At 47.3% G+C, this 17309-nt stretch overlaps 1 protein-coding gene and 1 long non-coding RNA gene across 3 annotated transcripts; one reads left to right on the forward strand and one right to left on the reverse strand.

Annotated features, from left to right (window-relative positions):
* Positions 1 to 768: 768 nt before the first annotated feature.
* On the reverse strand, positions 769 to 11779 carry TTPAL (alpha tocopherol transfer protein like). Of its 2 annotated transcripts, none has more exons than XM_006091420.3 (5): positions 11688 to 11779; positions 7056 to 7515; positions 5929 to 6122; positions 4450 to 4560; positions 769 to 1968 (listed from the first exon to the last, which is right to left on the reverse strand). In XM_006091420.3, exons 2-5 carry the CDS (start codon positions 7498 to 7500, stop codon positions 1690 to 1692), a joined length of 1029 nt encoding a protein of 342 aa, XP_006091482.1. In that variant the 5' UTR covers positions 7501 to 7515; positions 11688 to 11779; the 3' UTR covers positions 769 to 1689. The 2 variants fall into 2 exon arrangements, with proteins under 2 accessions (XP_006091482.1, XP_023612022.1); XM_023756254.1 differs by lacking the exon at positions 11688 to 11779 and adding an exon at positions 8259 to 8278.
* On the forward strand, positions 1804 to 5971 carry LOC106697661. Its single transcript, XR_001348802.2, has 3 exons — positions 1804 to 1926; positions 2844 to 2913; positions 5055 to 5971. It is a non-coding gene; the product is annotated as an uncharacterized LOC106697661 (long non-coding RNA).
* Positions 11780 to 17309: the final 5530 nt, after the last annotated feature.

Consider the following 17309-nt stretch of genomic DNA (forward strand, 5'->3'; position numbering starts at 1 on the left):
TATTCATTTCCAGAGACCAAAATTTCAGAATCCCAAGTAACTTAACCATTCCCTGCTGCCAGCTTTACAATATACCACCAGAATCTCAGGGATGGAATTCATACAAGATCCTGGTCATCTCACCTGCCTGCCCTCACAAAAGCCATTCAAGTTTAACCCTCACTACGAAAAGGAGGTTGGTATCACTGAGTTCCAGGATATACATACTTGTTTCTTTAAAGGCAGGGCCAAATGGTGACTGACACATGCCTCTTGGAAAGGCCCAGGTGTACCACGGAAAACAGGATCCAGCCACGTGCATCTAGGCAGCGGTTCTCAACCTGTGGGTCGCGACCCCTGAAAATACATCCTGCATATCAGATATTTACATTACGATTCATAACAGTAGCAAAATTACAGTTATGAAGTAGCAACGAAAATAATTTTATGGTTGGGGGTCACCACAACATGAGGAACTGTATTAAAGGGTCGCGGCATTAGGAAGGTTGAGAACCACTGATTCTAGAGCGTCATCTTTCTAGGCCAGTGGTTCTCAACCTTCCTAATGCCGTGACCTTTTAATACAGTTCCTCATGTTGTGGTGACCCCCAATTTCATTGTTACAAATTGAACATAATTAAAGCATAGTGATTAATCACAAAAACAATATGTAATTATATATGTGTTTTCCGATGGTCTTAGGCGACCCCTGTGAAAGGGTCGTTCGACCCCCAAAGGGGTCTCGACCCCCAGGTTGAGAACCAATGTTCTAGGCGGAAAAGCAATGTCTAACATCCAATAACTAAATCAAACCCCAGAACCTCAGCAGCCCAAAGGGCCCTAAGTGTCATTTCATTGAGCATCATTTTACAGATGAGGAAACTGAGGCTCACAGAGGCCCAGGTCTTATCCATGGCCACACATCTGAGGCTGGAGCTCAGGTCTCTTAATTCTTAGGCCAGCATTCTTTTAGCTACACAGGCCTGGCCTCCAGTATTTTAGGTTGAATAAAATTATATACTTCTAGGACCTTGCATGATTCTATTGAGAACCAGGACTAAGGCTTTATGGATTTGGGAAAACTAGTTTCTACTGCAAGATTCAACCAATGAATCCCACAGGTGCTTGAAGTCTTGGCTCCCGAACTTGATCAGGAAGTCCCCGGTCAAGCTGCTGATGTCCCGCTGTGTGCCCGATGCAGACAAGGTGCTTTCCAAACCCATGATGGCAACAGGTACCTGGGCCAAAAACTTGTAGATTCCTGATGAGCAACAGAAGTCTGGAGTTAGGGTTCATGTGAGAGACACAAACTCCTAAAGTCTCACATGTGGCCACCATGCAGGCTGGATCCAAGTGTTTCACAGGAGTGTGCTGACTGGCCAATCGGGTTGTTTTCTCCTGAAGATGGGATCAAAGTGACTTTGGTCCTCATTCTTCCTGCTTTGAGATGTTTAAGAACCAGAAACAACTTCCAGATTAATGGTTGCAAACTGGGATTCCACAAATTTGGGAATCACTGGGAACGTTTTCCATGTCTTCGTGGAATAATTCAAGTGATCCAGGGCATGCCCTTCCGCTCACGCTCAGCTTTTCCTCCCTGCTGCAGCTTAATTACAAGGAGCAAGAATCCATGGCACCTGAAATCCTCCTGTGCCTCCCCAAAGAACAAAAGGGAAGGACGTAAAGCTGGTGGTGCTCACAAGGGACTGGCTAATAGCAGGAGTACAGCTGTGACTTCACAGCCCGCATGGAGTCATCACCCTGCGCATCTGAGGTCAGCCCCTCGGGAAGCAGGGCCCGCCCCAGGATGCTGTCGCAGGCGGGGACAGGCTGGCAGAACTCTCTCACAAAGTCCTCCTCCGAGGCCAGCAGCACCGCGTTCCAGGCAGCAATGTCCAGCTCGCCAGCCGTGCCCCCGTACTCCTTGGGGAGAATACTTTTTGGAAGGTTTGTGTGGAGAGAGTTCAGGTCAGACCCGTGGAGGAAAAACTAGAGGGGAAGGAAATGAAAACACACCTGGCCTTAGGTTAATCAGTAATCCACTCACCTCCTTCATGCTATGTGCTCAAATATCTTGAATGAATAAAGGAATGGATGATGGCAACTCTACCCCTCCAGTTCCTTGAAAAGCTTGAGGATTCTTAATTTTCTTTTCTTTATACCAAGTGCCCTGTTGGCTGCTCCTACAAACTATACCCAGAATCCAACCACTTTACTGCTACCCTAATGGCACCATGCCACCATCGTTTCTACCCAGACTCCCACAACACCTCCTTCCTGGTCTCCCTGCTTGCACCCTTGTCCCACCACAATCTAAGCTCATTTCAGTGATGTCAGATCACGTCACTCCTCTGCACAACTCTCCAGTGCTCCCCTCACAGACCAAACGCCAAAGGCCATATGATCCAGCGCCCGTTACTGCCCTGCCTCCCCCTTCTGCTTCCCCGCTGCTGATCCTCCAGTATGCCAGGCGTGCTCCCACCCCAGGATCGGGCTGTTGCTGGTCCCAGGGATCTGTAAGGCTCATTCCCTTGCCTCTTTCAATTCTTTACTCAAATGCCAACTTCTCAATGACGCTACCTCTAACCACCCTATTGAATACTACAACCCTTTCCCCCTTCCCACACTCACTAACTTCTTTCACTGCTTCATTTTTCTCCATTGCACTCATCACATTCTAATACCAGGTAACATGTAATTTGTTGTCTATGTCTCCCTAGAACAGGGGTGGGGAACCTTTTTACTGCCAAGGGCCACTTGGATATTCATAACATCATTCTCGGGCCACACAAAATTATTAACTTAAAAATTAGCCTGCTCTATTTGGTCAAACATTCATTTGACTCACCCTATTGCCGTGGCAGGGCCAGACCACATGATTCTGTGGACCTTACACGGCCTGTGACCAGACGTTTTCCACCCCTGCCCTAGCATGTAAGCTTCCTGGGGACCGAGAATTTGGTCTATTTTGTTTATCTAGAACAGGGGTGGGCAAACTTTTTGACTCGAGGGCCACAATGGGTTCTTAAACTGGACTGGAGGGCCGGAACAAAAGCATGGATGGAGTGTTTGTGTGAACTAATATAAATTCAAAGTAAACATCATTACATAAAAGGGTACGGTCTTTTTTTTTTTAGTTTTATTCATTTCAAATGGGCCGAATCCGGCCCGCGGGCCGTAGTTTGCCCACGGCTGATCTAGAACATACTCACATGTAGTATTTGATCAATATTTTTGAATGAATGAATGAACATGTGAAGGACCAAAGGAACAAGATTGTGGGCCACAAATAAGGTCATTTCACAGATGTGAAAAGAAGACTTGGCCCAAAGGCTGCTTTGGAAAAAGCAAGTTCCAAACAGGAGCTCCAGAAACCAACACAGGCTCAAACCCAGGCGTGGAGGCCACTAAGTTAGTGGTTCTCAGACCTAACTGTGCATCAGAATCTCCTAGATTTTAAAAGCACAGATTCCTGGGCTGTACCCCTGAGCTGATGAATTAAAACCTTCAGGGAGCCCAGCTGGTATGGCTCAGGGTTTGAGCATCGACCTATGAACCAGGAGGTCATGGTTCAATTCCTGGTCAGGGCACATGCCAGGGTCGTGGGTTTGATCCCCAGTGGAGAGCATGAGTGTGCAGGAGGCAGCCGATCAATGATTCTCTCTCATCATTGATGTTTCTGTCTCTCTCTCCCTGACTCTCTGAAATCAGTAAAAAAAAATTTTTAAAAGTCTTCAGAAAAAGGTCTGGGGATCTGGATTTTAAGTTCTCTCCCTTGCAATCTTGAGATTCTGTCTTTCTGTGCTTCCTCTTTGAAAATAAAAATAAAAAATATATATAAAATTCAAGTCCCAGTCTTTGGAGTGATCACAATGTTCCTAGGCCTAGGGAGGGGAAAACTACCACCCACCATATTTCAATCTTGGTGCTGGAAAAGGCTCTCCCATCTTTTCAAGTGTCATTTACCCGTTCTTAAATAAGAGTTAAGCTAAAAGCTCACCTACCTCATAAACCTTGAATTATTCCACACACTTTATACAGCAGGACAACAGATTAGGTAGATGGGAAGGCTTAAATAGTATTTTGAAACCCAAGGAGCTGTCGTGAGAAATCTCCATAACTCTTCTTCACCACTTGCCCAATGACGACCCTTTTCCATGTCCCCTTACATGTAAAATATAATGTTGGTTGACAATGCTCAGCCCAGGATATGAAAAAGTCTGATTGATTACAGAGCAGGGAAGCTCTTAGATAACAATCCTGGCTCTGCTCTCTCTATTGTCAAATGTTATATTCTTATTCATCTCCCCGTCACAGAAAGGACTGTTCACTGAACTTTCCAAATTAATAGTCCCAGGGCAAGAATAATAAACTAAGATAAGATTACTGATGTCACAATTAAATTTATAGATGTCACCAATAAGGAAGCAGAAACAAAATTAAAGTATCTTTAGTAGGATCATCACTTACTCTGTTTGCTATTTTCTCCTTCAGAAATGGTTTTATAATGGCAAAAATGCCTTTAAATATTCGAGGTTCATTCACGATATGGACCGCTTTTATCCGAATGGGGAAGCCATCCTGTGGGGGAAGGGAAGGGGATGTTAGAACACATGGAACCGCGCCCGGCTAGCTCAGTCGGTAGAGCATGAGACTCTTAGAACACATGGAATATTTGCAAACTGTCAGTTACCACAGCCTGCCTCCCCCAGTGAAATCTTCTTCAGTCTGGTCTGATTCTCAAGGTCTTCTCAAAGAAACACAAGTAGGGGCTAAACAGGAAGGTAAAAAGTGGTCTGAGCCTATGTGGATGGATCTAGTAAGTATCAGACCTGAATCAGAGCTGCCCAAAGTGTATTTCTCGGGAGGCTACCAGGTGTGATGTAAAAAAGTGTCCAGGTAGGTAAATGAGTTTGAGAAGTAGCAAACTAAATATAGTCAAACAGATTTTCTTTAACTGCAGGACTGTTCAGAGCCTTAAATGTAAATGTTTACTGTACAGTTACATTCACAAGGAAGGGACTTGCTTTACCATATTTCCCACATTTATTTAACCCTGGAATTTTGTCTCTCAGATCATCTTACAGGAAACAATAATCTAACTCATTATGCTGACCCTTACATCTACATGGGATTTAGCAGGAGGCATCAGAAGAGTGGAAGCCAAGGAAAGCCAGAGCGCTGCCTCAAAGCCAGAATGCAAACTTCTGATAATGACCAACTGTGACGTGGATGTTTACATACCAGCCTGGGGCACAGTAGGGCCTCAGACACATGGAGAACTGTTCTGTCTCTGGTCCCCGCAGCTCAAAAGAGCCAGCACCCACGGGCTGGGTCAGAATGAGCTAGGAGTCAAGCCGGAGAGACTTGGGCCACACTGTATCTGCTAGGTCTGTTTCCCCGCCGACCGAAAAAGAAAAGTAATTCTTGACTTGTCTATCTAAAAGGATTCCTTGAAGCACTGAGTGGGTTATGATGACCGTAAAAGGGCTTTGCAAACCATTACACCCTGTGAAGATATATAAGGAACCCGACGGTTCTCAGTGACTTGTGTTCTGAGACACAACTTGAGGGGTGAAAGCATCGGGCCAAACAGTCCAACAGTGCTCCCCATCCCCGGGTCCCACAGGCGGCCGGGCAGAAACACAATTTCTCAGTTTCATTTGTTAGGAGAATTTCTCCTCTGTCTTCTTGACCCCCCAAAAAAGAGCAGAAAACATTTCTCTGGTTTTTGGAGTCTTGTCCGAAAGCTGATCTTGCCTAGATTAAAGGTACCTCAGAAACTACTGGAGACCCTCAGGGGAATGAGTGGTAAATAGAACTTTCAATGCTTTCGTATTTTTCTGATTGTAGGAGCCGGAAGTGGGGTGTGCATATCACATGGGTAACTGGACAGGGCCCTGGGAAAGCCAAAACAACAGAAAGGCACACGACAAATGGGGGCCATACCTGAAGGATGCCAATCACCTTTTTGGCTATAAAAGGGCCAAAGTGAGATGCTTTTGATAAGCTCACTCCTTTGTAGTCTGCAAGAATTACAATTCCATTCACTTGGGTTTCTTCAGACTGAATGAGCTTTTCTAATGTCAAGTATATGACTCGGATGTTTTCGGTAATTGGATAGTTGCTCGGTATCCATCTGTCTAAGGTCATAAGAGATGGTCAGTATGTTATATAAATACATACAAACAATCAGGCAGGCTAAGATTGATCTCTGTGCTAAAACTGTCCTTTAAAAACAGAAAGGCAAGATGATATTCTACTGGCATGGCTCTATTGAGGTTAGGAAATCGGACACCTTCAGCAGCAGCTGACATTTCTTAACTCTTGAAATGGAAATTGCAATTGTGTTGAAGTCAAAAGTGTGAACTCTGAAGTTACACCTTGGGCAAGTTACTTCCTTACTCTGAGTCCTCATCGCCTCATAAATAGAATGGGATAATAGGACTTATTTTATTTTTATTTTTTGCTAATCCTCACCTGAGGATATTTTTTCTATTGATTTTTAGAGCAAGTGAAAGGGAGGGGATGGGAAAGGGGAAGAGAGAGAGAGAAACATCGATGTGAAAGGGACACATCAATTAGTTGCCTCCCACATGCACCCAGACCAGGGCCAGGGATCGACCTGCAACCCAGGTACGTGCCCTTGATGGCGCATCCCTTGGGTGCGTGGGATGATGCTCTAACCACTGAGTCACACCAGCCAGGGCAATAGTACTTATCTTAATGGACATCTATGCCTCTGCCATCAGATGTGTCCCTTTATCTTCAGGACATCACCCTGATTTTCCTTGGGGAACCACCTCTTCCCGTGCTAACCATGCAGTTTGGGTAAAACTGAATTTGACTCCTGGCTCCAGGTGTGGGCTTGGTTCTGTGAGATGCTCCTGTCTCCTCAGACTAAATCCTCCCTTTTATCGTAAGCCGGGTTGAGTAGGGTTTGTTATCTGCCATCAAAAGGCCTTGACTAACACATGGAGGGGATAAAAGGGAAAAGGAAAGGGGGAGAGGGGCTGGACAGACACATCCCAAACTGAGGCTGTGCACAAGCACCCCGCAACAGCCTAGGGCAATACCTGGGCGGATGCAGAGGATATGGCAGCCCCGCGGGTCGGTGTGGGGCAGCACGGTGAGGAATCCGGAAGCGAGGACATCTTTTAAGGCCGACGGCTTCAGGTTATGGAAGACTTCAGGCCAACTTCTCCTACAGCTGTGGTAGTTGATCAGGAGCTGCAGGGCCCGGTCATAATCAAACTTGCGGGCTCGGAGGAAGCGCAGCAGGAAGGCATCGTCCAGAGAGGTGCGCAGGTTCGGGAACTCCTTCCGCACCATGTCACGCAGGGCCTGCACGTCTCGAAGTCTCCATTCCGGCTTCTCCTGCAGCTCTTCCCTGGCCTTGGTGACCAGTTCTTCCGTCAGCGAGCACACGTAGCCAGGAGGCTTGGGTGCTGGTGGCAGCTCATTTTCGGAAAGTGAGGCCACAGAAGGGCTAGTTCTCAGAGAGTCACTTTCTTCTGACATTAGCTACCAGGGTGCCTGTCAAAACAGATGCCCCAAGCGGAGTTAATAAAGTGCAGCATTATTAACTGGTCATCTCAAACCCCAGGGCAGCTGATGCGGGGGGACAGGAACGTTTTTGTTAAGCCAAGTAACCTCAGAGCACTGGGTCTCAACTGGGGTGGAGGGGTGACCTGGATCTGAAAGGCTGAATTAAGTTAGAATCTCCACGGAGGCACCCAGACCTACAGCAGGAAACACACACTCCTCATCCAACACCGTGGCTTTGCTCACAGATGTATGCATGGATGCTCGATGTAACTCGTAATTAAAGAAATGTGAATTAAAACAACTCTGAAATTCAGACGGGCAAAATGCAAAATGGGTTCTCTGATATGCTTGCTGTTGGGAGAATAAGCTAGGCAGCCTCTTTGGATGGCAGTCTGTCATTATCTATCAAAATTTAGCCCTGGCCGGGTGGCTCAGTTGGTTAGAGTGTCATCCTATACACCAAAAGGTGGTGGGATTATAATGGCAAAAACCTGGAAACACTTTAACTGCCTACTAGTTGGAGGCTGGTTAAGTAATATCACTATATGAATGGAATACTATTCAGTCATGGAAATCAGGCAGAACTTATAAGCTGATATGCTGAGGGGGGAAAGCAGTCGCAGAACAATGTATATAAAATAGTCGTGTTTGACCAGCAGGTGTGGCTCAGTGGTTGAGCATCGACCTATGAACCAGGAGGTCAGGGTTCGATTCCTGGTCAGAGTACACACCTGGGTTGCAGGCTCCATCTCCAGTAGGGGGCATGCAGGAGGCAGCCAATCAATGATTCTCATCATTGATGTTTCCAACCCTCTCTCCCTCTTCCTTCCTCTCTGAAATCAATAAAAATAATTGCATTTATGTTTCTAAAATATATACATATATACACTTGTCAATACACCTAAAATTTCTGAGAAGAGATACAGGAAACTGTTGCCAATGGTTCCCAGAGAACAACTGGAGAACTGGATGTTTGAGGCGGGAGAGGCTTTTTACTGCACTGTTTGAATTTTTTTTACCATATGCAATGTGACTTATCATGGTGGTCATGAAACAGAACTCATCAGATCTCCTGCTGGGTGAAGCATAACTGACGGATGTCCCAGCTGCTTTCCCCCTGGATCCGCCATCCAGGGGATCCACACTTTGCACAGACTGGCCCCCAGCCAATGACTGAGACATGGGACTCCTCTATCAGGTAACTCTCTGCCTCGGGGATTCCCCATCCTCCTGGCCAGCCGACCCTTTCATGGACCTGCGTGCAGTCGGAGTCTTACTGCCCAAACCTCCTCCACAGGGCCAGCTCCCCTCCCTCTATGCTTCATGGGCGTTGCTGCCAATGGCTTTCTTGAGTGTCTAATCTCATCTTAGTTTCTGCTTCTTAGAAGACCAGAACCAACACACTTATCAAGTGAAAAGCAGAAACAAAAAACGGCTGCCTTAGATTTTCCAAGAATAAGATAGCAGTAGGGCTGTCCAGTTCCAAAGCCCAAGCTCTTGTCCATGGGCTGCCACTGAACCCCTGGAGCTTGAGGAAGGCAGGGACCACCTCAGGGGTCTCTGCATGTAGCCAGCCACGGGCAAGTGCACGGCAGCTGTTGTGGCTAGGTTACTTCCCTTGTATCTCAGGTCTGCCCATTCCATTCCTTGCATTCTAACCACCAGCCCTACCCAGCTTTTTTCACTTCCTCCCAGAGGTGTTTTCTTGTCTTGTCACATCCTGTTTCCTCCAACTAATATGCTCTTCCTCTAGTTCATCACCTGACTGATTCATCCTTAAGTTCCAATTAGATGCCACTTCATTCATTCAACAAATATTGAGCACTTACTATGTGCCAGGCCCACTTCCAGGCACTGAGGATGCAGCAGTGAATATAAAATCCTGCCTTCATTGAGCTTAGATACTAGTGTGTGTGTGTTGGGGGGGGGGGGGGGCACTATAAGCAAAATAAACTATATATTCTCCATAAGCACTATGGAGAGGGATAAAGCAGGAAGGGGGTTGAATGTATCTGGGGACAGGAGTTGCAATTGTAAATAGGGTGGTCGTGGAAGGCCTCACCCAAGTGACAATGGAGCAAAGACAAAGGAGACGAGGGAGCAAGTTGTGTAGGTAGGTATCTGGGGGAACAAGGGTGAAGTCTGAGGCAGGAATCTGCCTGGCTTTTTCGAGGAACAGAGAGGCCGGTGTGGCTAGAGCCAAGTGAGCAAGGCAGAGAGTACTAGCAGGTGAATTTAGAGAGGTACCCACTGGTCCAGAGCTTTGTAGGCCAATAAGGCTGCCCTTAAGTTTGGTGGGAGCCCAGAGGGTTTTGAGTCGAGTGACATGACCAGATTTATATTTTAAAAGGATTATTCAGTTGTCTTGCAAATGGACCGGAAGGGGATGAGGATGGAAGTGAAGAGACCATTTAGAGGCCGCTGCACTAACCCAGGTGAGAGATGACGGTGCTTGAAGCAGAAGGCCTTCTCGGACTCCAGGTCGGATTAGGAGCCTTCCCACAGCTCTCTGACACAGCACTTCTCCCACGCCACTGTTGTCTGTAGGCAATTTGTGAGCAACATTCACAACTGTCTTGCTCATCACCTTAAACCCAGCACCTAACAGGGTGCCAGGCACACAGTCCGAGCTCCATAAATATTTGTTGAATGAGTTTAATCTGCTTGGCAGAGGTATGCTGAGCAAGGAATGGAACAAGCAGATTCATAGGATCCACCCTGGACTCTGTTTCCATGGGAGTTACCAACAGATGCCTGTAATCGCAATCCAGCGCTTACCCAGGAGGAAGACTGTCATGTCCACGTCCATGCCCCAGCCTCAGTGTCTTTCTCCCGCCCGTCTCCTAGTTTCCCACCTCTCAACGCATAGTAAATGCCAGTCAAAACCAACCAATGTCCCACCATTCTCAGAACACCTCATGCATTTATGATATTTCTGCCCGGAATTCCCTCTCCTTGTCTGTCCCCACCCAGACAACTCATCACGTTCCAGACCCAGCTTCAATGTCACCTCCTCTGTGAAGCCTTCCCTGGTTCCCTAGGGCGACTCCCTCCAGTGTTCCGCAGCACCTATTTCTTTCAGAAATGGCAGTCCAGTGTTATGACATACACTCCGCAGGGTCTGCTTCACCAGCCTTTCATTATCAAGTAATCACTGATCACCTACCCCATGAGTCAGGCACTGTGCTCACACGCACTGGGCATGCAACAGCGAACAATATAATTCTTTGTCTTAGGAAGTTTAACTTACAGTGAAATAATGAAGCGATAATATGTATGAGCATTTTACCATGCATCGGGCTTACCGTGGTGAATAAGAACTTTCCTTTTAATCTTCACTATATTTGGTGCCGGCTCTATTACTCCTCCCATTTACAATGGGAGGAAACTGCCCACTAGGATGTAAATTCCACGGGGGCAGACCATTTGCCTGGCATGTTCACAGATCTCCCCAGTGCAGTGGTTCTCAACCTTCCTAATGCCGCGACCCTTTAATACAGTTCCTCATGTTGTGGTGACCCCCCAATTTCATTGGTACAAATTGAACATAATTAAAGCATAGTGATTAATCACAAAAACAATATGTAATTCTATATGTGTTTTCCAATGGTCTCAGGCGACCCCTGTGAAAGGGTCGTTCGACCCCCAAAGGGGTCGCGACCCACAGGTTGAGAACCGCTGCCCCAGTGCCTGGCCCGTGAGGGAGCTCAGCACCACCAGCGGCTGATGTGAAGGTAAGTGATGTGCCCGGGGGCACACACCCGGCGGGCTCTGCACTCCCCGGAGCCTCGGGCTAGTCTCCAGGGTCTGGGCAGTTGTCAGGCACAGAGCTGATGGGGGAACAGGGAGGAGTGCAAACCCCACTCGTTAGGGTGGAGCCATGAAGCTTCCTCACCTGAGTCCATCACCCTGTGAGCACCACCTTCATCCCCACGCCCCCCAAGCAAGGAGAGGTCAGGATGCCATCGCTCCTGGGGCCCCACAGACCCTACGTCCCGCAGCAGCCTTTCGAGACCCCCCCTTCCGGTTGTCACCCCTTCCCCAGGTGTCCCCATTGCCTGGGGTCTCGCTCCTCGAGTCCCCCACTTCCGGTTATCCCTCCCTCTCAAGGGTCCCTTCCCCCGGCCCCCAGGGCCACGGACGGGCTCGCGGGCACTCACCGGCCCGGTTACGGGGCGGAGCGCGGGTCAGTCGGCGGCGGGAGCCTCGTCCGGCAGCACGCGCAGAACGACCCGCACTCCCGGCCGGCCCGGCCCCGCCCCTCGCGCCGGAAGTGACGCGTCAGGGCGTGCGAAGACCGGCAGCGCCGTCAGTGCGCATGTGCATGTCTGGCCGCGGTGTGGTCTTTGGCTCCACCTGGCGGCCGGAATCCGCGCGGTGGGACAGGAGCCAGGGCGAGGCTGGCTGGGAGGAGGGGGAATGCCAGCAAGTTTAGGTGGGAGAGCTGGGGAAACTGAGGCCCAGAGAAGGAAGGAAGAAGCTGCCGTTTCCTAGAACATAGCTACCGTGCGCCTGGTGTGTGACGTTTATTGTCTCATTAAATCCTCATATTTATGGAAACTTTCATGAAAGGGAAACTGGCAATCAATGGAGTAAATGGCTTTAAACCTAGATTTCGGGATTAGCATTCCAGGATTCTTTTCTGCTTTGGGGTTCATGAAGTCCCCTTTGTGAGAGTGGTAAGTTGAATAAGGTTCTACTAGGCCTCAACCCCTGTCCATTAAAATCCCCAGGCCCACCAACATAGCTACGGCTTTGAGAGAAATCTAGGTCCCTCTATCAGGCAGAGTAAAGGCGCCAAACCATTTCTGGAGAGAGACCTGCTGTAGTCTGGGAGGACTCAAAACCCAAAGGAGTACCCAAGAGATGACCTCATTCCTTCCTTTCCCCACCCCAGGGGCAAGAGGGCCAGGGAGATGCTAGATTGTGTGAAAATCAGCAATTACAGAATCTTTCAATATTATCTCCTGTGTGAAAGAAAGAAGCTGCAGATGTAATACAGAAGAAGTTAATTAAAAGCCCCAAAATGCTGTATTTGCATTGGAAATATCAGTATGAATTCAAGAGATGTTTTATTTTTGGAAAGAAATGTATACTAGTATGTATGAATACATCATACACATATACACATGTATACATTAATATATATTCTGTATATATAACATACCTAGAAAGGCCTAGAAAGAATGACTAATCTAGTAGCAAAGAGCATATCTAACACTCAGATTTTAGTCTTGAAATGCTATTTTCTATTTAAAAACATAAAGGGACCTCTCAGAGAAATTGCTGATTACAGATACTGTGTACAAGAGGAGCCTGGAATGTCTTGTCATACTTGATAACAGAGAAGCTATCAAAGGCACTAGGGTCACATCAAAAGGACTTGGAAACCAGCCTGAAGATGAGATAATTTCAGCTGCAACAAAGATCATTGCAATTGGTTGAAACTCATCAAATATGTTTCAATCCCTGAGTTCATAAAACCAGCAAAAAAAAGAGTTAATATTCAGCAAAAATACTAATTGATCACCTTCTGAGGATGGCATAGAAACAAATTATATTCTTAAAAACTAGGTAAATAAAAGGAAAGAATCAATTACTCCACTTTTTTAAAAAATGCCTTCATTGATTTCAGAGAGAGGAAGGGAGAGGGAGAGACAGAAACATCAATGATGAGAGAGAATCATTGATCGGCTGCCGCCTGCACGCCCTCCACAGGGGATCAGGCCTGCAACCTGGGCATGTACCCTGACCAGAATTGAACCGTGACCTTCTGATTCATAGGTCAATGTTCAACCACTGAGCCACACCGGCTGGGCAAGTATTCTACTTTTTATATATTAATTATACCACTGGGTAACCAAATAATAGGTTAAGAAAACCAACTTCTTGCCAAAGCTGGTTTGGCTCAGTGGATAGAGCGTTGGCCTGCGGATTGAAGGGTCCCAGGCTCGATTCCGACCAAGTGATTCCTGGTCGGGGCACATTCCTAGGTTGCAGGTTCCATTCCCAGTCAGGGCGCATACAGAAGGCAACCAATCGATGTTTTTCTTTTACATCAATGTTTCTCTCTCTCTTCCTCCCTCTCTTCCCCTCTCTCTAAAAACACACACACAAAAACAACAACAACAACAACAATAAAAACATGTCATCAGTTAAGGATTACAAAAATTATTACAGTTAATAAGTGAAAACAAAATGATTGCCATTTTGCAGCCTGCTATAAAATCATGTACCTAGCTAGAGAGAGAGAGAGAGAGAGAGAGAGAGAGAGACTCCAGCCATGTACATGATTCTTGATGAAAGAACCCAGAACCACCTGCTATCCTGCCAAAGGAATGAAACCTGGGTCTGATCCAGCTGCTAATTTACAGGAAATGCAGAAGTCAAAGGGCCAAGCTGAACTGTACAATGAGGATGCAATTGACAAAATCCAGACTTTGAGAAACTGTAGAGACCAAGCAGCCTGAGTTCTTCAACAGATAAACTGCAAGGAAAAGAAAGAGATAGCGGGAGGAACCTGTGCATTGAAAGAGGCATAAAAGGCATATTAAGTTTTTTTAAATGGACAAAACTAAGCTTGAATGGCTAGGGGTGCGCACTCAGATGATTCAACCACAGAGAATGCAAGGAAATAATTACCATAAAAGTCAGGGTGGTCGTTACTTTCAGGGGAAGGGCTGTGACTGGGACATGGAGGGACTCATGGGGGGCTGGCAAAATTCTATTTCTTGACGTGGGTGGTGATGACAAAGGTGTATGTCTTGAAATGACTCCCTGAGCTACAAATTTTAATTTGTATGATTTTCTGCATCTGTGGTTTGTTTTACAATATAAAGGTTTTTAAAAATGAAAACAGAAATATTCCACTCTCTGTGTGTTTGTGTGTGTATACATATACATATTAGTATATGTATGTATAGCTTCTGGGAGTACTAGGTACATAACAGGCACTCACTAAATATGACTCCCCTTCCCTGTTAATAATGTGAAAAACCCTTACCTGTGTGATTTCACTCCCTTGTGTGACAAATTAAAAATAGTTGATGCTTATTGAGTGATTGTTATGTGCCAGGACTATTCCCAGCGCATGTCATCTAACTGAATTTTCACAACCTTGTTATTTTTATTCCCATTTTACAGAGAAGAAAATTGAGGCTCAAAGAGGTTATCTGTGGCCACACAGAAAGTGGTAGAGCAGTCAGATTTTAAACCCAGGCAGTCTGGCCCCCTGGCCTATACTCTCATCCCGTGTGTGTGTGTACCTACCGTACTTGTTTTTCAAATTTGGTGTCCAGTGCCCCTTTTTGTACAAATAATAACTCCCCCTTATGGAGTGTCTGCCAATGTGTGTGCCACCTCTTAACACGCCACAGCCTGGATCATGGAGGTACTTGTTCGTCTGCATTTGATAGATGAGAAAACTGGAACTCAGAGATGAAGAACTTGCCCGGTTACAAGGTTAACAAATAGAAGCGTTGGGGGTTTGAGTTGTGGTGGGGACGGTTCATACTCTTTGGCCCATCAGATTCTAAAGAACAAAGTGTTCCTACCCTTAAACAGATGGCCCGCTGATGGATCTGACCCAGTCTGAGGTCATGGGTTGCCCAATCAGTGGTCCGGAGCCTGACTTGGCTTGAGAAGTGTCCAGACGAGGGCTGGGAGAAGTCGAGAGCTTGGCAAGTGCCAGACGTGCCTGACCCCAGTCGGAGGGTCGTGTGAAGCTTGTGATCCAGGGGCTCGGTGTGCCTCGAGGAGCCAGGAACTCCTGTGTGCCAGGCTTTTGTTCAGAAGCCTTAAAGTCAGGGCCTAGAATAGAGCTGTCCACTCTCCATGTGCCCGGGGCCAGCTGCATGGATTTCCCAGAAGAGGTGGGAGCCAAGCCGTGCTTCTCTGGTCACACATTGATTTTCTAACATGACTCAGCATCACTGCTTGGAGATACCGTCCATCCTCTCTGTCCCTGGGGGCTCTACACCCCAGCCCGGCTGATGCATTTCAAAACAAGACTGGGAACGGTAGGGGACGGGGAGAGGTGGAGACTCCAACCCTCTACCTCACAGGTACCAGCTTAAGAGCCCACTCAGCCCACACTCCGTTGTACATTAACATCCAACAGGATCAACTTCTTGCCAAATGCCAGGCACCTTGCTAAGCACTTTGTGTGTATCCACCCAGCTAGCCCCACAGACAGGCTATCACAGAGGGGCTCCTGTGAGGACCGTTGGAGAGGTGAGAAAACTGAGACCCAGCGAGGCAAAGCACTCGTAAACAGACACACAGAGATGGCGCTCCAGGTCTGTCACTGTGGAGTCACAGGCTGTCCATCGGCAGTGCTCTGTCGAGTCACTGTGTCACTCCGCCTTCACGACAACCTGGCTGGGTAGTACGGTCACCTCCATGAAGATATGAGGAAACGGAGGCCCAGGAGGTGGGTGTGCCTTGCACAGTGCGACTCGAAACTTCTGCTGTGACAGCCAGTGACTACTTTTCAAGAGCACAGTGACAGCCCACAACTGCTAAAATGTGGCCCACGTCCCTGGATGTATTATCACTCCTTACATTTGCCCACAGCTGTTCTGTGATGGGAAGAAAGGGCAAGGAATCCTTTGGTGATCATCTTCTCGGGAGGGTGGAATGGGCATGACGGGGTCTCCTCTGGGTGGTGGTGACTATTGGAGAGTTTACCATGTGACCCCTCCATGAGGGCCCAGTGGTGTGATGGGGGCAGGAGCAGCTAGAGGCGGGGAGAAACAGGGTGCCTGGCTGCGTGGGTGTAGGAGCCAGAGAGTGGGTCTGCTGAGGTCAGCCCACCCTCCAGGTGCCCCCGGGAAAGGCTGCTTGAGTGCTTCCCATAGACCAGCGTGGGCAGAAAGCAGCTACAGGAGCCAACTTGGGCCTCGTCCTGTGGGGCCTCCTAGGGGGGCAGAAGGGCGGCAGAGGAAGCTGGAGTTGGATGTCAGATTCCCAAGATTGAAGAAGAATTGCAAGGGACCCCCAGGAAAGAAAGGGTGCATCCATTGAGGTCAAAGGTGAGAAGGACTTGAAGCCATGGCCATCTCCATAGTCCACAACAGCGTCCCAAGACAGAAAGGGGCAGCTTTCAGTATCTGCTGCATCCAGAGCCCTTGAGGCCAGCTAGAAGGGTGCTGGCCAAGTGATACCCTTCCTCTCCTCTCACCATCTCTGTGAGCCCCCCTCGAGCCCAGAGAGGCTAGGAAACCATCAATGGGCTCCACAGGTTCAAAACAACAACTAGTGCTTCTAGAATGGCTGAAATTTAAAGAGACACCCTAGCAACTGGAACTCTCAGACATTGTTGGTGGGAATGCAAGGTGGTGCCACTACTTTGGAAAATAATTGGCAGCAGTTTCTTAAAAAGTCAGACATATGCTTATATGATCCAGCAATCGCACTCCTAGATATTTGCCCAAAGTAATGAAAGAACTTGTTCACTCAAAGACATGTGCATGAACGTTCTTAGCAGCTTTACTTACAATAGCCAAAACTGGGGGCAAAGTGTCTATCCATGGAGAAATGGGGTAAACAAACTGTGATATATATGTATCTTAGTAATAAACAGGAACAAGCTACTAATACACGGACACATCTCAAAATAGTTCTGCTCAATGAAAAAAAAAAAAGAGTACGAATTGTATGTTTCCACTTCTGTGAAATTCCAGAAAATTTAAAGTAACCTGCAGTGAAAGAAACGAATCTGCAGTGATTGCCTGAAGGATCAAATAAGAGACAGTTCACGTTAAACAATTAGCACAGGGCTC

This window comes from Myotis lucifugus, unplaced genomic scaffold (assembly GCF_000147115.1).
Source record: "Myotis lucifugus unplaced genomic scaffold, Myoluc2.0 scaffold_90, whole genome shotgun sequence".
Classification (NCBI taxonomy): domain Eukaryota; kingdom Metazoa; phylum Chordata; class Mammalia; order Chiroptera; family Vespertilionidae; genus Myotis; species Myotis lucifugus.

Coding starts and splice junctions, on each gene's coding strand:
- TTPAL (XM_006091420.3), bottom strand. CDS start 7,500: ATGTCAGAAGAAAGTGACTCTCTGAGAACTAGCCCTTCTGTGGCCTCA. Junction 4,561..5,928: donor AGGTGATTGGCATCCTTCAG/GTATGGCCCCCA, acceptor CTTCCCCCACAG/GATGGCTTCCCCATTCGGAT. Junction 1,969..4,449: donor AGGAGAAAATAGCAAACAGA/GTAAGTGATGAT, acceptor CTTCCCCTCTAG/TTTTTCCTCCACGGGTCTGA.